At 33.8% G+C, this 25,798-nt stretch overlaps 1 protein-coding gene and 1 pseudogene across 1 annotated transcript; both read right to left on the bottom strand.

The window, feature by feature from the left end:
• Positions 1–7,733: 7,733 nt before the first annotated feature.
• On the bottom strand, positions 7,734–11,770 carry LOC149557415 (UDP-glucose 6-dehydrogenase 4-like; annotated as a pseudogene).
• Positions 11,771–15,814: 4,044 nt separating this feature from the next.
• LOC149557414 (UDP-glucose 6-dehydrogenase 1-like) lies at positions 15,815–17,539 on the bottom strand. Its single transcript, XM_089832064.1, has one exon. It carries the CDS (start codon positions 17,322–17,324, stop codon positions 15,909–15,911), a length of 1,416 nt encoding a protein of 471 aa, XP_089688190.1. The 5' UTR covers positions 17,325–17,539; the 3' UTR covers positions 15,815–15,908.
• Positions 17,540–25,798: the final 8,259 nt, after the last annotated feature.

Below are 25,798 nucleotides of genomic sequence, written 5' to 3'. Positions count from 1 at the left end.
CTCAACAACATTTCCTTTGTTATCATTTTCGAGTTTTGTTTGGACAATACACAATCTTTTCTCCTGCTTTGCACCTTTATTTGTAATATTTATGATCGGTGCAAAAAGCTTCTCTAAAACTTCAATTACTTTGTCTCTAATTATTTGTTGTTGTTGTATAGAACCACCATTTCCAATTCTGCTTGTATCCTTACTAATTTTATCTACTTCCTTTTTCTTCTTTCCTTTATGTTTTTTGTGGGACAGACCATCCAAGTTCATCTTTGTTTTATCTTTGGAATCAATTACTATAACTAATTTAAGCCTTCCTTTATTTGATAAGCACTCTTCTAATCTTTTACTGTTTGTATCTTCATTATAAAGCGGCTCATTCTGAAATACAATGGTCTTTCTGATGCTTTGTTGGAGTTTTCTGCCCTTTGTGATCCTAGTTCCTTTTGTTCTTCATAATTCTCATCCAAGGGAAATTACTTCTAAAATTAGAAGTGAGGGGAAGAATTTTGGGTCTAATTTTGTGGAGGTCATCAAATTTTAAGATATCAAAAATTTTTCCTTTATAGATATGAAAGTTAATATCATATGAAGCTTTTTTAGTGATAATTTTCTTTTGAAATTCTAATGGATGATTAAAATTGGTATTAATGAGCACTTTGACACTATTACAACAATAAAAGGATGCATCAATGCCTCTAACTTCACCAATAGCAGATCCTATAGACTTAATAATATCTGCTTGACATAACTTTGGAGGGAGAGACGACAAAATGAACCATGAGGGAATCATACATTCTACCTTTTCTATATGAAAGTCATGCAACCATTCTATGAATTTGACGTAGTGACCATTAAAAAAACATTCAGAGACTAAAATGAACTCTTTTTTAACAGATTCTTCTTCACATTGTAGATACAGAATTCTATCCAAATAGTGGAAAATTCTTACCTAGTCCTCGCAGTTTTCCTCCAGCCAGTCGGATAAAAGAGGGAAATCTCTTAGAGGGCCATTCCAAATTGTGAAAATTCCTCCCTTAAGACATTCACTCTAGGTGTCTTCAACTTCTTTGATTGAAATCTTGATAGGCTTATATGTAGATTTATGCGATGACAAGCCAACATATATTTTAGGGTTTGATGGAGGGGGATTGTTTGAAAAGGCGTTTTGACGATGTGGAGGGATGTAGGATGACTGGGATTCTTAATTAGATGAAGACCTTCCTAATTGGGGTGATGCTGGAGGCGACTGGATTAATGCGCTAGAAGAAGGCTTATGAAGCTCAGGATGTGCATATTTCGTTAGGTTGAAGACTCAAAGTTGATTGTCTAAATGCTCGATTGTGAAGAAAGGGTGATGAATATGGATTTCAGATACATCTGCGTATGTGGGAGGGATTTCCGAAATGGCTTCCATGCTAATATTTCCTTTTTGAAGGATTTGATGCCCTCCATTCTGTTGCTAATTGAGGGACTCTCCTGCGAATTGTTCAAAGACCACGAATCTGTTGGTCATTTTTACTATAAATCTAGCATCACATGTATCTTGAGAATCCTTATGGAACCATCTTCAATTTGTAGTTAGAGGGGATCTCTGCCATATATTTCCATAAACACATGCATTCCTAGGGATCCTCTTCCTTTTCTTTTGCAAAAAATTCTGCTCTAGATTTTTTGCGGGTTTGTTATATTTCAGCATTTTCGCTTTGTAAGCAGAGCAGAGCATTAATATTTAAATATTTGTTGCACTTATTTATATAATTATAATTATACATTCACGTAATATTATTGGAAATTAATGGAACACTAATTAGGATTTGATTTGAGCATAGATTAACAATTATATGATAATATTATACTCTTTTTTATTTCCTTTTCTATTTAATTTATATACAAAATGAATAAAAATATTATATGTATCATATTTATGAAAAATACTAGTGGTATTTAAGCAAGGGTCTACAATATAGTAGTAAATTAACTAGAGTATACAATATTTGGGAAGCCTTGGGTTCATGTATATATGGACTTAACACATTATAATAATAAATAAAATAATATAAATAATCTAAGCTTCCACTCATTACCCATAAAAAATTACTAGTCATATTTAGAAAATTAAATTTTTTATGAAAATATAATATTATTAGAAAGAAAATATAGACCAAATAGTTACCTATTTTTTTCTAATAAATTAAATAAAACATTTTAATGTATTTTATTTATTTTTTAATTTTATATTTTATTATTGGTTAAATTTTATTATCATTTAATTTTTACTATATTTTTTTAATTAATTTAATTTTGTTGAAAAAAAAATTATTAAATAAAAATCACATTTATTAAATGAGTGGTAATATATCTAGGGGGATAAGATATGAAAATGCATGAAGATCCCTTTTTTATTAAAAAAATGTTTGTTTTTTCAACTCCTAAAATGTTGTGTGGGGTTTCAATTCAGTTAACCAATCAAATCATATGAGAATAGTTTTCTTAAAGTACATACTTGAAAATAATGCATATATAAACTTTAAAAAATATGAAATTTATAACAAAATATAATAAGTTGCAATTGGTCTAAACAATTTTATTTAATCACTAGTTAAAGTAAGAAATTCATAAAATATTGCTATAATACTTAGCTGAAAGTACTAATAACGCAACAATCTAATTTAGAAAAAATCCATACTAAAACCTAAAGTTGGCTAAACATGATCTGGGAATGCAAATTTGTAGCAAAAACGTAATGACGTTGAGCTCACCAAAATGTAACGAAAGAAAACTATGAAAAGTGCAATGCATCCAATCACTAAGGTGAATAATTAAAACAGGAAAGCTCACACCCAAATTATTCTCTCAATTCATTAGGAAGGAAAACAACCCACTAGGCTTAAGAGGACTTAATTGCTAAATGGGTGCAAGGTTTTTCCTTTGTTATATGGATAATTGATTGTGTATAAGAAATAAGAAAATTCAAGATAAAGGGTGAGAAGGGATTTCTATCAAATATGTGAAACAATAGCCTAAAAAACTAAATTCTAAAACTATATATGAGAAGCCAACATAGAGAAGTTCCTATATAAAAAATCTAAGCCCAACATGCCAAGGTCAAGCACAATCTAGAGTGTAGGGGAAAACTTGGGTCATTGTTGTTAGTTGGAGTAACCTTTGATCTGCCAAAACTAGATGTAGAGGTAGCGGATCAATAGTAGACCGTCATACCTTCTTGTGGTTGAACCCAACACATTTATGCTTGTAATTTGAAAACAAACTATTAAGAATGTTAGGAGAAGGGTGTTTTCCCCACTCAAACCCAATCCTTAAAATTGCATGAAAGTGGGGAAAACATGTTACTATATTGGAGGTTTGATAAGTAGCTTATACCTTGACAATACAAATGCTTCTCGACATGTGATCACAAGTGCTAATGCAATGCCATGAATCTATAAAGACCTAAAAGAACATCACAAAAGACATGCTCGCATGATGATTTTTAGGTTCACCATTATAAAGAGATGACTTTCTTAAATGCTTGAATATGATTAATCACTCCTTATATTTTTGATTAAGTGCTTGCATATAGATTGATTTCTTTCTTTCTTGATGAATGGACCCTAACATGAGTGAGATGGCCTTGTAATTATACCCCATCTAGTCATTTGGGGCACAAAACTCAAATGAAGCTAACATGAAATTTGATTATGTCCTAAATTATTCATAATAATAGGTTTATTACTAACTCTTGTGCTGTGTGTCCTATATTTTTGTCTTTATTTTCCTTTGCCTTTATCATTTTATATTTTTGTTTCTAGTACCCTTAGTAAATTATAAGAAACATGCTAATTTATACATTTATACTAATTTGACACCTATCTTAGCATGTGCTAATTTCTCCAAGCATCATCAAAAAAAATCATGGATCTTATCACAAATATTTATATAGTTGTCCTCTACAAATTTAATTTACAAGAAGCCCCTTTTAATTACGAGGAGGCCCCTTTTATTAATTCCTCCAATTTAATTTAAATATTTATAATAGAAGCCCTATATTAATTAAATGTTACCAAATCTCTATGAGGACCCCTTGATTATGGGAGTGTCCATGTAAAAAAATCAATCATTTGTTTCCTCTTGTATACAAAGGCACTATTTCAAATTTGGTGGCCTTTTGTATTTATTTTAAATTCAAATCTTGTTGTTGTGTATATTTTGGATATCCAAATACTTTCATTGACTCTAGATTTGTTTTTGAGCCCACATTGGTTGAAATTGTTTGACTTGTAAGGCACATGGTGAAATAGTTCACTACATATCTTCAGAGGTGCCTACTCCGCTTAACTGTGGCCCAAATTTAAATTGGAGAAAGTTCTTGAGTTTCTCACAGGATATTCGAATCCTAGTCAACCCTCTTGAAGTTTTGAGCCCCAATATGGATTAGATAGGGACAAAAGAAGTGCTATCTCCCTCCTTTCAACATTCATCCATTATCAATCCAAACAATCAAGAGATCTACATTCCATCAATTCAAGCAAGCATTACGACATTTCATCCTACCATTTTCTTCATTTTTGTTTCAAGCTACATTAATTATTTTGCAAGCACAACTTTTGTGATGTCCTTTTAGTGTATCCTAGCATTAAATAATGTTCTCAAAGACCATAAGTCTCATCCTAGATTGTGCATTACATCCAAAACAAGAGGCTTTTAATGTAGTCATGTTTCTTCCATGCTACACCTTAAAATACATCTTTCAAGCCATCCATTTTTTGCCTCATTAATGATTGTACCCTAGCACTAAAGAAAGCTCTCAAAGACCATAAGTCTTGTCCTAGATTGTGCATTGCATACAAAAGAAGAAGTTTTTAATGCAATCAATTTCCTTTCATGCTACACCTTAGATTGTCATTTCCTAGTTGTTCAATTTGTTGTTTCTACTTTTTATGAAGGTATTGTGAGCTCTTTTATAAGTGTATAAGAAATTATGCTAGGTTTTTTTGTAACTAACACCTTTTTAGTTTATTAAAGTTTTGTTTGCACCTAGTTAGTATTCATCTAATTAATGCGAAAGTTGAATTTGTGTTTTTTGAGTTTTTGTATTACTATGCATTCAAACTATTACATTCTTAATAAAATTATAAATACTTTACATCATTTATTAAAATAAATAAATTCATCAAATTACATAGTTTTTATTATCAGAAAATAAATCATACTTGCATAATTACATAAAATGAAATTTAGAATATCTCACATTTACAAACAAGTCTTTATAAATTTGAAATTAACATTTTATTATCATTTTTTAAATTTAATTTTAAAAATAAAAATTATTCACTACTATTAATTCTAAGTTAGATCCTATTAATTTATTCCATAAAAGAATTGAGGTTTTATAAAATAAGAAAAATGTACAAGCAACCCTCTAAAAGGAGGATCATAAAAACAATATCGAATTTATTATTACACTTATAAACCTCACCTTAAAAATATAGTGTTGCGGAATTTCTTCCATATTAATATTAAAATGGCAACATATTCATATTAAAATGGCATCACATTTGTATAAAAGAATTGAGGTTTTATAAAATAAGGAAATTGTACAAGCAACCCTCTAAAAGGAGGATCATAAATATAATATCGAATTTATTGTTACATTTATAAGCCTCATCTTAAAAACACCGTGTTGCTAAATTTCTTCCATATTAATATTAAAATGGCAACATATTTGTATTAAAATGGCATCATATTCATATCAAAATGGCATCTCTACCCCTAATGTATAAAAATTTTGGAAAAGTGTATCTTTATTGATTGATCAAGGCAATCAATTTCCTTCATAAAAATCTATAGGCCAATTGAATAGAAATGAAGGTTAGATAAACAAATATAAATGTAATCAAACATAAATTTTAGACTAAGTCCAATTAAATTACTTTATAAAAAGTACATATATATATCATAGTCATAGAAAGACATAATTAATGTTTGATAGGAGAAAAGATTTATTAATTAGGTATATTTTAATACTTGTTATAACAAAAATTTAATATCTAATTTTTTTTAGATTAAAATTGTTAGCATTGATTAAGACTATTTATAATTGAATAAAATGTGCTTCTTAGATATCAAAGTTATAGAATATGTGATATTTTTAATATTAAAGTAGCCAAAATGAGGGTGTCATCCATTAAACACAACAATTGGAAGTGGTCGAATCACTAATTAAGACTTGCAACACATAGACAACCAAAAAACTAATATGTATAATCAGCACACTCCCAACAATATAACAATACTTTCGCTACCTTAGTATCAAAAACCCCTCATAGGAGCTAATAGAAGACAAAAATAACAAAATCATATCTCACTCGCTACATGGAAGACATAATTAACAAAAATCCCATCTCACTTGCTACCACTCCCATCCAGACAGTAAAAGATTAAGTAAATGTAGTAGAGCATGCACATGAGTCTTAAAAGATGTAAACATAAATCACTAGCCCAAGGGCCAGTCATAAAGAGATTAGTTCCATCTGAGGGGAATCAGATGCGGGAGAATCATATGGGGACTCCCATTTTGTTCTTTTTGTTGGTTCTCTTAGGGGAATCAGACATGGGAGAATCACAATGGAGATTCTCTAGTGTTTGTTTCTCCTCAGAGAACCAATAAAATGAACAAAAAGGCTCCCACAAGCCCCTCTAAGCCCAAGACTCTTAAGAAACCTAAAACTATGCCTAACGATTGTTAACAAATTACGTGATGTTATATTAGGAGAAGAGTACCAATATGTTCCTAATTTGGTACTTTCTAAAAAAAATAGTTGTCTTTGTATGTTGATTAATACTCCTTATAAAGACTAGTCCAAAAGTGGTCATTTTAAAGTACCACCCAATACTCACTCAAAGATGTACTTATAGAGCAGTACACAATGAACCCAATACAACGAAAAAAGCTGAAAAATATAATCTATTAGTACATGTGCCACCATTTTTAGAACTTTTTTAGACTTTTCAAATAGAATTTGTGAAAAATTAAAAGTAACTAGAAAGTTTGACCGCACAAAGTTAGAGTAACTAAGCTCAAGACACTTAACAAATTATGTGAGGTTATATTAGGGAAATAGTATCAATATGTACACATTCTAATTGGGTACTTTAAAAAAATGTTTGTCTTTGTATGATGATTAGTACTCGCTATAAAGATTGTCAAAAAATGGTCACTTCGAAGTGGCACCCAATACTCACTCAAAGATGTAAGAAAAGTTATTCAATAAATGTCCTAACAACTGAACACAAATAAACCAACTACAACTAAAAAAGCAAAAAATAACGCACAAATTAGAATAAGAAATCAGAATGCTGAACTACACTATACTCAATCCTGACTGGGAAAAATTATCATCATAGATAAAGATCCTTGACATCTACAAAGTCTTAGGGTTTGATTGACATTTCATTTTTGTCGTTTAAACACTCTTTCTTTGATTTCCCCTCTGCACGTGATTTGATTTCTTAAAATTTATTAAACAAGCTTTTTCTCTGGTCAATTCTCTCAGTGGTAGACTTTGCAGGTTTTGCTTTTGGCTATGGCGTTTAGAGGCCCTTTTCCAGGGAAAATTCCTTATGAATAAGGTATTCTTGAAACTCAGAAATCTGTGCGTAATTTCAGGAATCACAGTTTCTGGAGGAGATTTTCTTTCAAAGCACTTTATTAACATCCACATAACTATTAGGGTTTAGGGTTTCGAACTTTAAAAATATCCAACAAACAAATCATAGAAAATTGAGAAACATGAACTGTTCACATCCAACATTGGAAATTGGATTAAGCTAGAAATAGGAACTCATTGATCATTTGGCTCCATAATCAGACGCATCGGTCACCATATAGATTTGAATAGAGAAACAAAATAAATCTTCTACGCCATTAGGGTAAGATTCTTCAGCCAGGGATCTAGAGACTTACCGGTGGAATAAACAATGAAACCAATCTCCCCGAGCTTCTGTACATCCAGACGGTTAGGCCCATCAAAAATGAAAGGAGGTTTCTGCATAGTATCATAGATCTTCTGGTAGTTTAGAATGTTAGATTCATCCCTGTTCGTTAGAAGGCACACTCCATGAGCATCCCTTGAAGCTTCATAGGCATCCCAAACAGTTTGAACTTGTTTCATTGTAGAAGGGCTCATTATATGAACACAAACAAATTTGTTCATGGAAAGGGCTCTCTGAAATTGCTCCTCTGTTACTTGTGGGTCATGAATGTTAATGTTTTCTTGGGCTTCAACAAGACCCCTGCTTACATCAATTGTAGGATTGTTAGTTGTACTCCTGTTGAATGTAAAACCCAAGAATATCAACCTCCTTTCCCGCAAGTGTATTAAACATTGAGAAAATTACCTTGTTCACAGATAGTCTATGCTGATAATAATTAATATTCGTTAGCTGTTTCCAGTAGTTTGTTACCTCAATTAGCCCATTGCATTCACAAATGTAAACCAAGTTCAAAATGTCCTTCAAACTTGACCCACCAAAACCAACACTGGCATTCAACAAATCTGATGCAACTCTTGAATCCCTCCCAAGGGCACTAGCATCTCTGTGAAACCTCCCCCAGCTGCTTCACAAAGAACAGAAATCGCATTCACTGCTGAAATCCTCTGAGCGAAAATTGCATTTGCAACAATTTTGGAGATTTCTGCAGCCCGCAAATTTGTACTAATGATCTTGTTCTGAAGAACGCAATTTGCGTACACTGCTCTCAAAGCTTCAACTGCTTCCTTCCCTTGAGGACGCTTTCTGCCTCCAATGAATCACGAGTTCTGGATTGAAAAGATCCTGAACTACACTCCCTTCTGCGACAAACTCTGGATTTGAAAGAAACTGAAAGTTTAATCCCTACTCGTTATGTATGAGAACTATTTCAATAATCAATGCAGTCTTCACTGGTACAGTGACCTTTTCCACAACAATTTTATCTGAAATTGAAATATCTGCAATCATTCTTGCTGCACTTTCCCAATAGCTCAGATCTGTAGCTTTTCCAGCCCCAAAACCTCCACCTTTTATTGGGGTATAGACTGAAATTAATACAATGTCTTCTTCAATGATATGCTTTTCTAAATCAGTATTAAAACCATGGTATTTTCCCCTGCAATTTCTTACAACCTCATGAAGCCCAGCCTCATAAATGGACAGTTGGTCAATATTCCAGGCAGCGATTCTGGCTGCTGAAATGTCTAAAACTACTACTTCAATATGAGGGCATTTTAGTGCAATGACAGCCATTGTTGGGCCCCCTAAATATCCAGCTCCAACACAGCAGATTTTCACCATTAATAGCTTCCCTGCAATGGTAATACATTTCTCTTTTACTTCAGAATATGGAGTGCCCATAACTGCGCCGGGTCTGTAGAAGAATTTGAGGTTGCGTGATATATGTGAGTGTCTATATGGCGATGTCTATGCTGGCATCAAAATGGCATTTTTAAATAAATTTAAATTTCAGATACAGTTTAAAATTGATTTTTATTTTATTTTTTAAAAATGAAAAATTGCCGTTTTGATGCCAGCATAGACATTGGCGTGTCTATATACCGCAAGATTATTCTCATTGGGTTGAAAGTTAGGTTAGAGCAAGTTCAACTACCTGGGATTATAAATATCTCCTCGAAACTGTTTTTTATCCGGGTGAACCCCACGTAAACATTTTCTAAAATGGAGAGGAAGTATAAATTGAAGTTCTACTTAAGTTGTCTAGCTATATTGTCCAGCTTTATATCTATTTGAAAACTTACTTACCATTTTTGTGACTTTCAAGCTTTGACCTTAAAATCTTTGGCTTACAAACTTTTATATAAAGTCAAAATACGGTACCAATCTGAAATAAGGTTTGAATATATGTTTAAAAATTTCATAATAAATAATTAAAAACAAATAAACTAATTTTTTTAAAAATAGGAATATGTACAAATAAACTTTTAAAAAGGAGGATCAGAAAAAAGGAAAAAACAGTACAAAACTAATTGTTACAGCTATATAATTTATCTTAAAAGATATTTTTGTGTTAATAAATTTCTTTCATATTCATATCAAAATGAGATCTCTATTCCTAACATACCAAATAATTGGAATAAGTGTATCTTTACTGATTCTACCCTAATTCCTATTGATTGATCAACGCATTTAATTTTCTAAAGAATAGCATATAGGCTAACTGAGTAGAAATGAGGGTTAGAGAAGAACTTATAAATTTGAGACAGTCCATCCTTGTATACAGCAAAATTACATTAAACTAAGGCTAGAATATTGGTCACAGAAAGGTGAAATTAATGTTTGATGGGAGAAAAAATAAATTCTCCATTACTTTTGGATCAAGGATGGAAGATGTCAAAATAAAAATGAAGTACTTGTGGACTCTGGACTAATGATCTAGTAGTCGTGTAAACATGTTTCAGTAGTGTTGCACAAATAGACCATTTACCAACCGAAAAAAAGGTAAAAATGATCAGCATGGTATTTGTGTTATCATTTATAGAACTCTAAAATTAATAAACCTTATTGTAAATATGATACTTTTCGAATTAGATATTGTATAAAATTAAAAGTGAAACTAAAAATAGTTAAAAGTTTCAAGCAGAACAAAATTAGAACAAAAAATTAGAATGTTCAATAATTCAGTTTTTATCCTGACTGAAATGGATAAAACCCTTATCATATATGAATGATCCTTCCCATCTGGGAAAATTAGGGTTTGAATGATATCTCATTTTACCCTGCTTGTCTTATTAGAATTTCAATAGATCTGAATGATTTGGTTTCTTAAAATTTATTAGTTCCTGCCTTCTAATGGTGGGGACTAATGTTTTCTTCTTTTTTATTTGAAGAGGAATTAATATTTTCATGTTCTATTCGATATTAATCCCTGCCTTGATAATTGTGCACGCGCAGACAATTGTGCACGCTACTCCATTTCCCGTTTAATCTATGTTGACTCAAAAAAATTCATTAAACAGAATTATTGCTTTTTTATTACTGTTTTTTCATTGGGCGTATTCATCTTTCCCGACAGTCTATTTATTTTCTGCCCAGGAAATTTGAACAAAAATAGACAATGGAGTCGGGCTAATCCATAAGGGAAAGAGACATGTCTGTTTCCAAATATTTTATGTGGCGTTGTGTGAGCTTCACTTGCCCATTGTACATTAAGTATTTACCCTTAAAGATAGAATCGTTTCTGCTTAAGTGGATATGCAGATATAAGCGTATTTTTGTTTTTTCAAATGAGTGATACCCAGCATAAAAGTTTGGTCAAAGCTAAATAGCAGTTGCTGAAATCGGCCGCTAAAATCTCTTCTTCCGTCTGTGTAAGTGCTGGTCATTTTCAAATATCTTTTATTTCAAAGGTCTTGTGAATTTCCTCTAACACTAGAATGCCTCCTGTTCAAAAGGGTTTCCTCTTAACACTAGAACGCCTCCTGTTCAAAAGGCTTTCCTCTAACACTAGAATGTCTCCTGTTCAAAAGGCTTTCCTTAACACTAGAATGCCTCCTGTTCAAAATGGTTAGATCTTTGATATGAGAACTGCATCGTTGCAACTTGCAATAGAATTTAAAGAAAGCGCTAATGATTTTGCAATTTGTAAAGTGGCAGAATTGCTGGCATGTGTTGACTGGTATTCATGCAATTATTTACAATTTGAATTTTCTATAATGTAGTTTCAATCCGTTTCTGAACAATGACAGTTTCTCATTTATTACTGCAAATCTAAGCAGATGGGCAGATTGCAGAGACGATCAATATTCTGCCGGGATTGATGAAAATGGCATCAGTATTATTACAATAATAGATAAGACGTCTATTATTAGTTAATGGTTATCTTGTAAATATCTTTAGCTTTAGTTTGCTTTCATTTTTTGCTTTCTCTGGAATAGAATGTTTCTATTCTTTACGATCGTTTCCTAAGGAAACATCGTCTCTTCCTTTTGTATAAATTGACCTTTCGGTCTCTGTTATTAATAAGCAAGTATTTACCAATTACCTTGTAATATGGTATCAGAGCTAAATACTTAAATTTTTTCGGAAAAATTAATAATTTCTTCTTGAAATTATTTGTTTAAATTTTTCCAAAATTATTTCAGCTGATTTCTCCAAAACCCACCTAGGGTTTTTCTGCTTGGAGAAATTCCCGAATTACGGGTCTGCAAATCGCTTGGAAATCGTGGCCATTTTTTGAAGACTCGCATTTTTGGGGTGAAAATCTGCATGTTTCTGTATCAAATCTTCATGCTCTTAGCCGTCTCAGTCTCTCTGTTATTAATAAGCAAGTATTTACCAATTACCTTGTAATAAGTATCTCCTTGACAAAAAATTCTTTGGTTTCAATCCAATTGATTTCAGTTGGTCTCCCACAGATCTAATACTATAGCTGTTTGTGCCAGAGGGATGTGGTGGGAATCAACCTGCAGGAGGAGCTTTCTAAACTTTTTAAACAAATTTGCATACGCTATGCTAAAAGTTCTATCCATGAATATTGAACAAGTGGTGCAAACCACTATTGTCTATAAGGCCCTGCTTTATGTAGTTTTCTTAAACAAGTTTCATTACTCTCAGTTAGTCATCTGCTAATTCCTGGAGGGGAAGAACTGAGGCCAAAAAGACTTCTTTAGTTAGTGACTGTAAGATTTACTGGCAGAGTGCCCATGTCCAAGATGAGAACCTGATCGTATGCTACAAGAAATATGTAGAACATTATTGATATTGAAGGGTGTGGTCTCGCCCTTATAAGAACAATGGGTATTATTTTGTATGTACCAGATATGGTATTGAACATATCAATGTAGACTTACAATTGTTCGTTGTACGTTACTTGCCTGCCTAGCTTCCCTGGTGGAAGCAACCTCCTTGTTTGCCTTTGCATTTGCTGGAGAATGAATGTGCTTGACTGACTGTAAGCAAAACTCTTCTTCATCTCCATGCTTTTGCCAATGGCAAGAAAGTAACGAAATTGGAAAGCGAGTATCTTTCACTATTTATATATCACATCTGCTTGTTCTGTAATTTTTTGGCGGTTTACTGTGTCTTATTTGTTTAGTAAAGCCCCATAGTTTCTCTCATTAGAACATATAAATGTCAAATGATCATTTAGTTATGTCAGCTCAAGTGATTAGATAATAAATTATATACTATGAGAGCTTGAGTTTGGGTCATTTGATATCGTTTCCTAAGGGGTTAATATAAATTCTTATGCCTTGTTTCTCTCAGATTTAGCTTTTAATACTAGCATTCCTTATTTCACACGAAATTTGTTACCAATTTATTATGCTCTTCTTATATTTGAATGAAAATTATCATTAAATTAAATATATATAAAGGAAAAAAGGCTAAATTAGTTTGCAGAAGTGCAACTGTTAGCTACCTCCAAAATTAGTCCCCATCCCGTCAAAGGGTCGTAATCCTGATAGCTATGGATATTAATTGTACCATTGCAAAAGTGTTAGATTAATGAATCACAAAAATAAACACTTCATAAAAAGTTGATTGTATGGTGTTGTCAGAATCCTAGGATTACTTTTGAGATCACCCTCGTTTTTTCTTTGTATATTTGTGTCTATAAACCTGATTTGCAGTTTCTTTAGCGACAGTTAAGTTTGGTTGTCTGGCTGCATTTTTGTATGTCAGAAGGCTAAATCGATTTTGTAAAAATTGGAATTAACTGCATTCTTTGAGCGAGACTCTTGATCCTCCATGCAGCAAAATAAAGTTGTCAAAGGAGAAATCGCCATGGCCAAGGTACATATCTGCTCAACATATTTCCATTATTTGCTTCTTTTAAATGTAGTATCTTTCTTTAGTCTTTATAAATGAAAAGTTAAAAAATTGTGAATCATTTTCATTGGGTACATAAACAGGTTACCGTTCAATTCCCATGGGGTGGGGGGCAAAAATAGGTTACTACACCAAACATAGCATTGAAAGTGCTGGATACAGGAATTTAGGTGACTGGTGCAAACAGGTATTATGACATATTTAGTACTTCCTCACCTCTTGGATGCTGCTCGAATACTACAAAGCAAATGTCCAAGTTTCTAGCTTGGAACAATAGAAAAGACTAAATTATCATGAGCAAGACTCAAGACTGTGAGGCTTATATATTTTTTTAATTGGAAATAGTATGGCTTCCATCCATGTCAACCATGCAATTATCCAAGACAAAATATTTCATACAAGCGAAAAATTGGAGTGAGTATTGAATGTGACATCAGATAAACTTTGTCTATAAACAAACACACGAATAAAGTGTTAAAACATATGCTTGGCAAAGCATTCTGTTGCATAGAATAAATGATTTTGTGAGCCACAGGTTGATTCACATTATTTGTTCTTTGAAGTTATGTGACTGATAAACCTATCTTCATATTCCTTTTAGATATTCATAATAAATTTCCAAAGGGATCATTGAGTTGAGACTCCTTGTAATGGATCTATGATAATTTTGGGTCTATGATTATTTGAATTATGTCACTGGTTCTTCTCTTATCCTAGTTGCCCAAGTGATAACCCAAAGGATGGTACACTACGGATATAACAATCATAGTAGAAACGAAAGAGAAATGGCTTAAAAACTGCAGGCAAGAAAAACTTGTCTAACGATCCAATTATTATGTTGGATTCTCTCTAAAAACAATAAAATAACAATTTGTTTACACAGGTCGATGACATAAACCTATGTTCAATAGGGTGTTTATCTAGCCCATTGGAGTTGTTGAAACATCCTCAATCTGATTAGGATAATTCCATCTCTCTCATAGAATGCTTGTGTAATGGGCGATGATAACATTTTGATATGAGTTAAGGGGCTGAGTAGCTCATTTGATTTTTTGCATGACAGAACTTATACTAAGTTGCACCAGAGATCATTGTTTCTTTGGCACAGTTATATACTAAAATGACTAAAAAGTTGTTAGATCAAAAACTTGAATAATCCTTACAGTTGTAATGTCTGTTAGATCTTTTAGGTTCCCTTTGTTCCTGGCGTCTTCTAATGGCTTTAAATCCATTGACTCTCAGATGAGTTGTGACTTTAGATGGCATCTGACAAGCTAGATCTATGTCATTAGTTTGTGCGTTGAGTTGGCTACATGGCGGTCCCTCTTTTCATGTATTTGTTTGTGCACGTATGTGTTATGTGTCTACCATATTCTCATTGGCACCAATATGTGTGGTAGTCTTGTGAGATTTTGATTATAACTGTCATGAAGTAATTTCTATTAGAAAATCCGATGAACGTTTGTATCTATTACAAGAGTGGACTCTTGAATATTTTGAATATTTGTATCTATTGCAAGAGTGGATTCTATAGCAGTGGTCATATAACAATTTCAATTCTATTTTGTTCTACACTTCTATTTACTATTACTGTGAACTAAAATACCTATTACCAAATTCAAACACGATAGCAAAAACTGAATGTTGCATATGGAAGGGACTCCAGCTGCATGCAGCTCTTGTTAGAGAAGCTTTGTCTCTAATCAATTCTCTCAGTGGTAGATATTGAAGCTTTTGCTTTTGACTATTGCTTTTAGAGGACCTTTTTCAAGGAAAGTCCCTTGTGAATAAGGTATTCTTGCAACTGAGAAATCTGTTGGTAATTTCATGAATACCAATTTCTGGACGAGATTTTCTTTCAGTAGTTTATATAAAAGAAAAACACTTATCTGACATACACACGGCTATTAGGGTTTAGGGTGTACAAAACGTTCAACAAACAAATTATAGAAAATTGAGAAGCCTAAGTTGTTCACATCCAGCGTTGGAAAATGGATTAAGTTAAAAATAGCAATTCATTGATCATTCAGCTCCACAATCAGAAGCAGCAGTCACAATACAGATTTGAATAGAGAAATAAAATGAATCTTCTATGCAATTGGGGTAAGATCTTTCAACCATGGATCTAGAGACTTACCAATGGAATAAACAATGAAACCAATCTCCCTGAGCTTCTGTACATCCACACAGTTGGGCCCATCAAAAATAAAAGCAGGTTTCTGCATACTATCATAGATCTTCTGGTAATTTAGAATGTTAAATTCATCCCTCCTCGTTAGAATGCACACTCCATGAGCATCCTTTGTAGCTTCATAGGCATCCCAAACAACTTGAACTTGTTTCATAGTTAAAAGGCTCATTAAATGATCCCAAACGAATTTGTCCATGGAAAGGGCTCTCTGAATTCGCTCCTCTGTCACTACTGGGTCATAAATGCAAATATTTGCTTGGTCTTCAACTAGACTCCTGCATACATCAATTGCCGGATTGTCAGCTATGCCCCTGTTGAATGTAAACCCAAGAATGGCAACCTTCTTCCCCACAAGTGTATTAAACATTGAGGAAATTACCCTGTTCACAAATCGTCTTTTCTGATAATCATTTATCTTCATAACCTGTTTCCAGTAGCTTGCTACCTCAATTAGCCCATTACATTCACAGATGTAAACCAAACTCAAAATGTCCTTTAAATTTGACCCACCAAAGCCAACACTGGCATTCAACAAATCTGGCCCAATTCTTGAATCCCTCCCAATGGCATTAGCAACCTCTGTAACATCTCCCCCAGCTGCTTCACAGAGAGCAGAAACTGCATTCACTGATGAAATCCTCTGAGCCAAAAATGCATTTTCAGCAATCTTGGAGATTTCTGCAGACCACAAATTTGTACTGATGATCTTTTTCTGAGGAACCCAATTTGCGTACACTACTCTCAATGCTTCAACTGCTTTCTGCCCTTGAGGATTCTTTCTGCCTCCAATGACCACAAGTTCTGGATTGAAAAGATCCTGAACAACACTCCCTTCTGCAACAAACTCTGGATTTGAAAGAACTTGAAATTTTAATCCCTTCTTGTTATGCATGAGAACCTTTTCAATAATCAATGCTGTTTTCACTGGTACAGTGCCCTTTTCCACAACAATCTTGTCTGAGATTGAAACATCTGCAATCATTCTTGCAGCACTTTCCCAATAGCTCAGATCTGTGGCTTTTCCAGCCCCAAAACCTCCAACTTTTATTGGGGTATTGACTGAAATGAATATAATGTCTGCTTCAATGATATGCTTTTCGAAATCAGTACTAAAAACGAGGTTTTTTCCCCTGCAATTTCTTACCACCTCATGAAGCCCAGCCTCGTAAATGGGCAATTGGTCACTATTCCAGGCAGCAATTCTGGCTGCTGAAATGTCTAAGACTGCTACTTCAATATGAGGGCATTTTAGTGCAATGACAGCCATTGTTGGGGCCCCTACATATCCAGCTCCAAGGCAGCAGATTTTCACCATTTTTAACTCCTCTGCCACTGCAGAGAAAAATAAATTTCTCTCCTACTTCATAATATGGAGTACCCATAACTGCGCCGGGCCGGTAGAAGAATTTAACACAGCGTAATATATGTAACTGTCTATGTACCGAAAGATAATTCTCATCGGATTGAAAGGAAGGTTACAGCATATTCGACTATCTGGTTTACCAAATATCTCTCCAAAAGACAAATTTTATCCATATGAACCCCACGTAACTCGAAATTTTCTTAAATAGAGTGGAAGTTTTAGCTATAGTTAAGTTGTATAGCTTATATCGTACAACTTTATATCTGTTTTTATTTTATTTATTTATTTTTAAGTCTATTTATACCCAGAAAAAAGCATGTAGTAGTGTCACCACTATTTTTGCATATCTAGAACTTCTAAATCATAAGTCAAATTTTATGATTTTTTTTGGGATATCTTTGAAGGTGAATGAAGTGCTTATTACTGAAGTTGAGGCTTTTGGGTATTTACATATCTCTATGTAGGGATTGTAAATGTGGAGTACAAAGTGGTCCAAAACTATCTTTTCAAAATGCTCACCTAATACCCGTTATCTTCATGCACCAATAGTATCTCACTCAAATATGTTAGTACTTAAGGCTAAATGTCCCAGTGGTTTTTATGAAATGTCCCAATAGTGGTGCACAAACGGGTCAATCACCAACCAAAAAAGTTAAAACATGATCGATTATTAGTATATGTGTGATCAGTTATTAGTAAATGTGTTTTGATTTTTTTGGCTCTTTTAAAAGTAGTAATTGGAGGGTATGTATGACAAAAATTAGAACGGTTATCCAACCTCTTGTCAGTAATTGAATCTTTTCCCCTAGTTTTCTCAAAAAACTCATCATTCTTTTAAATAATAAGTTTTAAAATATATTCATGATTAAGGTGACTTTGGACCTGATGAGGAGGCAAAAGTTTTGATGGTCTTTCACCTTATGATAGGCCCTTAGACCTATGCACTTCTTAAGAGCTACTTCCAAGCAGTTGGAGATACTCTCAAATTCATAGAAACTTACTCAACATGACATGGAAATCTTCAACAACGTGTCAAGATCTTGACTTCAATACATTCAAGTCTCAACCCAACATTACCTATATTGTTTCATTAAGTAAAACTATTAACATTGTAGAGGTTTGCCTACCAAAACCTTACATCCACACTCCACATTGTAGGATTGTTTTCCTTAAACCACATAATCCCAAATTATGATGATTACAAAAATCATAAGTGCCCTAAACACTTGATTTCCCTTAAATTATCTATTAGGTCTGCGAGCCTCAATTAGGTCGACCTAATAACTATTATGGCCACCATTTTTAATCAATTATTGTATCTTCCAAGACTAAACACATATTGGAGTACATGTTATCCTTATTTATTGAATTTCAAAGTTTAATTCTTGATCTGCTTATTTGGCTAGGGTTGCTTATATAAGTCCCTTCTAGGCTTAAAATCCTAGTTGCTAACAATGCTGACGTATATGGATCCAAATGACTTTAGATATGCAAGCCAAATTAGTTATCACTCAAAACACTTTGAATACACCTACTCAATACCACAATGGTGTTCAAATATCTCTCTACCATCTATTCTATCACTTGGTCAATATTGTGCATTCAACACTAGTCTGTCACATAGAGATATCAGGCATTAGGCCTCACTGTCAAAAATGACCATTTAAAGTGGCAATAAAAAGGACTGCAAAATGTTATAGTACACCATTGGACATTACAAACCCCGAGTTTCAAAAATTTTAAATCGTAGTTGCACCCCAAATTTCCATGATTTGTCACCAAATCCTAGTTCAAGAGGGTCTCTGGTTAGCAATGAAAAGATGACTCTCAAATCTTCCCCTTAGCATGCACTTCAAAATCTCAAACTATATGCATTAGAAAGGTGATTCAATGCTCTAACAAAATCTACCAATAGATTTATCTTACGAATCCAGATTCATATAAATGTATGGTCTAATATACAAGAAATATTGAAAAAACTCCCATGTTATTGTCTTCAAACTTGTCAAATCCTTAACAGCTTCTTTCTCAGGCCATTACAAAGTTATTTAAATGGTTCGCCAATGGTTCCCAACTAGGATTCAAATATTGGTCACCGTTGGTAACCAAATGCAATATTCAAAATGTTGTAAATGTTATCATTGATAATACTATGTCAACTTGACAACTTTTGCTCTTTTTCAATCTAGTGTTGAAAGTCTATAGGGAAAGTTAGATACTAAGAGTGGCAGGGGGGAGGGGGTGAATCAAGATCTATAACCTTTGAAACAAATATCAAATTGATAACTTTCACCACTAACCCTTATCTCAACAATATCACTAATCACATAAATATATACTTTAATAATGTATGTGATCTAATAGCTAATCACATCCATAATAATGAAAGTACATGATCAACACACAACACAAAGATTTGGTAACCTAGAAACCCTCCAAGTTGAAGGTAAAATTGGGGTGGGGATGACATTCACAAATCTTCACTACTACAATAATAAAGTTCGTCTATTACAACTATAAGTTTGATCACTTCTGATGATCTACCCTGTAAAGGGTATGTCATGTTAAGAGCTACAAAACTTATTTAGTCTACCTTGATTGAAGGATTTAAAACTTACAACGAAGTAAGCATTTTGTAAGGAGATTTACATAGAGGCCTATTAGGACCACTCTGTTAAGAGATTTACCCTCATTTACTTTACAAAAATGTATCAGTAATTGATCCTTCAGTTAGCACTCTAATACTTGATAACAAATCTCCTCTTTCCAATGCCTAATCTAATCTTTGATTTGATATATCACTATTTTTCCCTTCACTACTATGCTTGGTCAATCTATCTAATTCTCCTTCAAACTTCACTTCAAGCGTCAAAACTTCACTTCTCTTGCATACACCTTCACCATACTGAGAATAGGGTTTAGAACCTTCTTTTATAACCAACTAGAGAAGGTTCTAGATCCAAATCAACGATCCAAATTTCTCCCTTTTGTTGCTTAAACCTTCCATTTTTTTTATTGGTTTAACACTTGGAATAGGGATTAATGATCCCTACCAAAATTTTAATCATCTCCTTAAATTACTACTTGATCATTAGAACATGCATTAAGTCATCCAAAAATAGTTTACCTTAGTATTTGTGCAATTCCAAACAAATATATCAAAATAGGTTTACTTGGCAGATGAATACTCTGACACTTAGTCATGACTAATCTTCATATTGTCCCTTGACTTCTGTATGCTCAACACTTACTGTATGACTTGACATGAACTAACTTTGTATAGCTCAACATGAACTATCTTTTTTCTCACTTAACATACTTTGGAGTACTCGATGACCATAGACTTGCTTGGCTCAAACTAAAATATGAACAAATCTATATACTTTTCTTGGTCTTAGTAGGATGGCTCAGTCAAAGTGATGACTAACCAACTCTGGCAAATAAATTACTAAGTGTTTGACACTAATAGACAACACCCCTTGGGGATCAACACCTAGCTCTTAACTTAGGACCACTAACACCTTAAATCCACTTCATACATCATGAAACAATAGTACAAACATGGTTAAGGGATAACTACATTGGTTTAACCTTAATTGACCTTACATCTACAAAATTCCCTAATAGGTCCTAAGTTACAATTTTGAGCCAAATTTGGTTTACATAATCTTACTCCTACTACATACTAGGTCCACACAACCTATGTGGCCTTATAATATTCATCCTATCCTGCATGGAGCCCAATTGATTTGGGTCCTTATTCCAATGTTGGGGTGCCCCTGCATCATACTCCCTAGGTGAAATTTGTCTCAAGTCCTCTTAGAGACCAATTGCTATAAATCCATGTATTTCTTCTTGATGTCTTCTTCCAATATCCATGTTGCTTCTAGCTGAGGGAGTCCTCTCCACTTGATCAAGCCTTCCCAATACATCTTGTCCCTTGTCTTCTTAGCCTTTGTAGTATCTAATATGCATTCCATCTATGGTGCTTCCTTCAAAGGCATTTCTTTGATCCAATCTTCTTCATCACTAGGAGCTTCAACTTATTGAGTCTCTTTATTGGTTGGGCTCTTGGACAATGTCAAGTATAAAACATTGAATATAGGAGATAGACCTATATCAAGAGCTATATCAAGTTTATATGCATTGGCTCCATACTTTTCCAATATCCTATAGGGAGCTATTTTTCTCATCATTAATTTATTATAGTGTTGAGCATTATAATTGCACAATGACAATGACAAAAAATTGTGAGAATTTATCTCTTGAAAAATCAATAAAATATCAACTACAAGGTTTTGAGAGGCTATTTTTCAACCAACTCAATGGCTCAATTAAAGATAAGTGTTTTTTTGTTTAATGAGGAGGCGTTTGTTGGTTTGATGAAGTCTAATCTATAACTCTGTGACACTTAAAACATATTTAGTAGAAAACAATATTTTTTGTATTTTTTGATTCGTGATGATGATGTTGTAAGTCTAAACTAATATAAATTTCTAACTTAACCATATTTTTATAAAAGAAAATTACAAAGAGATAAGGTAACCAGAAAGTATGAAAATTATTGAAAATGAAATCTAAAAGGACATAAGCCACAACAACAACATGTCTATGAATTAAATCTTCAAAGGGTGTGGTAGGAAGCCAATGAAATTTAGAGCAATGCAATTGTAATCTGCCTGATGCAATCATCAATGGGACTTTGTAAGATAGTATGAGTTCTCACAACTCATCAAATCATGCAACCATATAAAGTGCATGCATATGAGACAAATTGTTATGAATGTACATAAGAAATCCCCTTCTCCAATTCATCACAATAGAGGTATTATGTAGCTGATTGTGACAAACTCCTAACATACTAAAATCACGTGAGAATTCAAAAATAATAATCTTGACTATTAGCGCTTTCATTATTCATGAACTATTAATTCACTAAGAGAATACAAATTCTAGCAAGAATCACTACACACAGAATGAGAGCACCAATAACATACTTTATTGCATAAAATGTTGGCCTTGAATACATGTTACATCCTTGTATTTATAGTGAATGCTCTCCTTCATGTGAATTTTGGAGCTATGATTTTCCCATGCACAGAGTATGCTAAAATTATTAAAATAAAGCTAAATATATACAAACTAGCCCCTAATATGCTGCTAAGTAGACTTGGATTCTTATTTTTATCAATTAAATGGTGCATGGGTCTTTACATGACTTACACCTATAAATAGAAGAAGAAAATAGTAGGGAGACATCTCTGAGTGGTAGCTATAGGTTAGGAGCCTTCCAAAAATAGTAACTTGACCTCCTCCATGCATATGTATCTGCCAACCATCGCTGAGCTCAAAAAATGAGGCTTCGATGCATGAAAATGCCAAATTTAGAAACTATCAATTAATTGTCACACACAACTATAAGTGGTAAAAAATTGTCACACTTGTGAAGCTGCAAAGTTGCACACCTATGCAAACCTAAGGGTCAAAATTTAGCAGAGTTCTCTAAGTCCAAAATCTCAACTTCCAGCATTAGGGTCTTGGTGATCTTCAACCAAAACAATGTCTAGATGAGAAGCCTTAAAAGCTTCATTTGTCGACATAATTTCTTGAGGATATGGAAACTCAAGTGCTTCATACTTGGCCCTTGTGTCCCTGTGGAAATCATAAACCACTTTCTCCACTTCATAAAAATTCTCCATTTTATTACCTAGCTTCATCAATACTTCCTTGACTTTGAAAACTCTCCTTATATCATCTTCTAAGGAGATGGCTTCTAAAGATGCCTAAAATTGTTGCACTACCACCTCTATTGAACATAATTCTCTATGGAGTCATCAACAAAAATATCTAGACTCGTCGTACTATAATACTTATATGCCTCCAAAATCTTGGTCCAAGGATGCTCTTACATTTCCTTTATGTCCCATAATATAACATCATAACTTGGCTACGTTCCTGTATTTTCTCAATCTAATCATCAAACATATCCAATTTGTCAGCAGTGAAAATGGCTAGTAGCATTCTATACCTTTGACTTCTAGCCTTATGCAAAGCCTCTAAGTCATTGGACCATGTTGAAATCTCATCCATTAAGCCAAACTCTTTTTCTATCATGCCTCTCATTTTCTTTACAAAACCTCCTATGATGTGCAAGAGCTACATATTCAATTCTATTATGTCCTCATGTTGTTTCTTGAAAGTATGAAACCATCTTTTACATGTGTCCAAAAACAAATCACTTGATAGAGGAGTCAAAACTCATTTTTTGAGTGAAACCTTAAATGTTATTTCAGGGTGATTAGGGTTAATGGGACCCATTTCCTCTTTCAAAAATTACCGCATAAATCTTGTTTCATTTCCTCAAAACTTGGATCTCCTCTTCATCCTGATCCAATTGGTAGAATACCTGTTGCAAACCCATGGTCTTCAAATCTTTGGTTGTATCCTTTGTGGCCTTTCCCAATACAATCTCCTACATTTGGTAGTCCTGATGTGTTATATTTTGAGGATTGAAATGTAGTGGTGGAATAGCCACATGAGCCACTAGATTATCCCTCCTATCCGTAATGATGAAAGAAAGTTGTTGAGGATCTTATAGAGGAGGCACTATTGGTTGCACAAAATCTTTGAGGATCGTCATTCCCTCAGTGGGGGTTGTGATGTAAACCCTCTTTCTAGTCTCTACTACCCATTTCAACCATTTTGCAGTGGTGCCTAGTGGAGACATGAATTGGCCAGTTGATAAGGTCTTCACTAAAGCTAGTCCCTCTTCCTTGTCCATCCTCTTTTTTGGATTCTTCTCTACTCTTAGTTATTCTACTACTTGCATGACCACTATACTTTTGGGGGGAGAAGGAGATTGTATCATAATATGAGGGGCATGTCCTTCTATAGAAGCCATCTTCTTTGATATATTAGGTTGCTTGGCTATGGGAACCTGCTTTGCGTGAGCTATATGTAACTCTCCCTCTATTGCAACTTAAATTTTTTCTTCGGGCATTAGAGAGGTAATGGCATTATATCTTGTTCTAGTAGAGGTGGAGGTGGCATTTCTGAACTTCCTAGAGGTAGAGGAGGTACTTCTATTAGTCCTCGTGGGAATGGAGGAATTATGTTCGAGTCATTTCCTTGTAGCTCCTTGAATGTGGTATCCCTTATTCCCCTTCCTCTAATTAGGTTCCAATGAGCATGAAATCAAAGTCCAAGAAATCAAACTCATTTGAACCATCCCCTAGTGTGGATTTGGTCCATCCTTCCTTCTCCTAATTAGTAAACTCCTTGATCTAGATAGGTTGATCCTATATAACTGGGGGTGTTTGTATTAGGATCCTCCTCCTCCCCTCTTTAGCTTCCTTAGATGAACATGTCTATCTATTCAAGGGGATGTAATCTGTCTCATTTTCTTCCCCCTCCTTAACAACTTCTAGTAGAGTCTTCAGGATTTGAGGTAAAGGAGTGATTTTCTTCTTTCATTGTCTCCTCTTTACTCCAGTAACTACCATATTCATTTTTATTTTCTTTGGAACTAATGGAGAGGCTTCTGCCTGAGCTTGAGGCTCTTCTAGTTCTTCTTCTTCTTCTTCTTCTTCTCATGTCACAGTATTTTGCTTCTTCTTGCCCTTCTCCTCCCTTTCAAAGTATGCCACATCTCTTTTGTGTTTATAAATTTTCTCAAGCCTCATGGGGGAGTTCTCTTTCTAGGTAGGAATAATTATTTTGGCCCCCTTTCCTTTCTTGGGTCGTGTTAAAGCCTTGAGGGTTGGCACATTAGGAAATGGGTACAAGGGGAATGGTCTATGTACCCAATCTTTGGTTATCTTAATTACATGTCAGCCTCGATGTTGGATATCACAATTTTTCTCCTTGTCTACCTTGACGTTCATTATTAGACGCTCCAAGATTTTATCCTTATGGTAAATGGGATCTAGGATGTTAGGAGTATCCTTATTCCACACATTTTTGGATATATGTAGGTTCAAGACCTTTTCTGCTATTGTGAAATCCATCCTACAATATTCCTTAATCTAAACCTCATAATCATCAACATAGTTTAGCCTATGATCTTCGATGGATGAATCAAGAATAAAATCCCTTCTTGTAACATGCTTAAACATCCCTATAATATCAAAATTGGGTCATGCCACTAGATACTTCTCTAGGGGATACCTTTCCCATTCCACACCAAATGCGTAGATATGTTGCTTTTGCTTCACCTCATAGGGGTCAATGGTGAAAGGCCATACCCATGTCTATCTACGTTTGTCTTGGATCCTATCATATGTTGAACTCAACTTTCAAACAATATCCAATAGGATTAATCTATCTGAGGGGTATTGCACTAATTTCTTAGGGTGCAATAGTGTGCTAGCTACTCAGATATAGGTGAAAGTACAATACTGGATAAAATATCCTCTAACATGGGTGAT

Source organism: Cupressus sempervirens, chromosome 5, assembly GCF_028749045.1.
Source record: "Cupressus sempervirens isolate cs-2001-9-10 chromosome 5, ASM2874904v1, whole genome shotgun sequence".
In the NCBI taxonomy this organism is placed as follows: domain Eukaryota; kingdom Viridiplantae; phylum Streptophyta; class Pinopsida; order Cupressales; family Cupressaceae; genus Cupressus; species Cupressus sempervirens.
This window is presented reverse-complemented; position numbering and strand designations above follow the sequence as displayed.

Bases quoted from the DNA above. Each gene is read 5' to 3' on its own strand.
- LOC149557414 (XM_089832064.1), bottom strand. From the start codon at position 17,324: ATGGTGAAAATCTGCTGCCTTGGAGCTGGATATGTAGGGGCCCCAACA.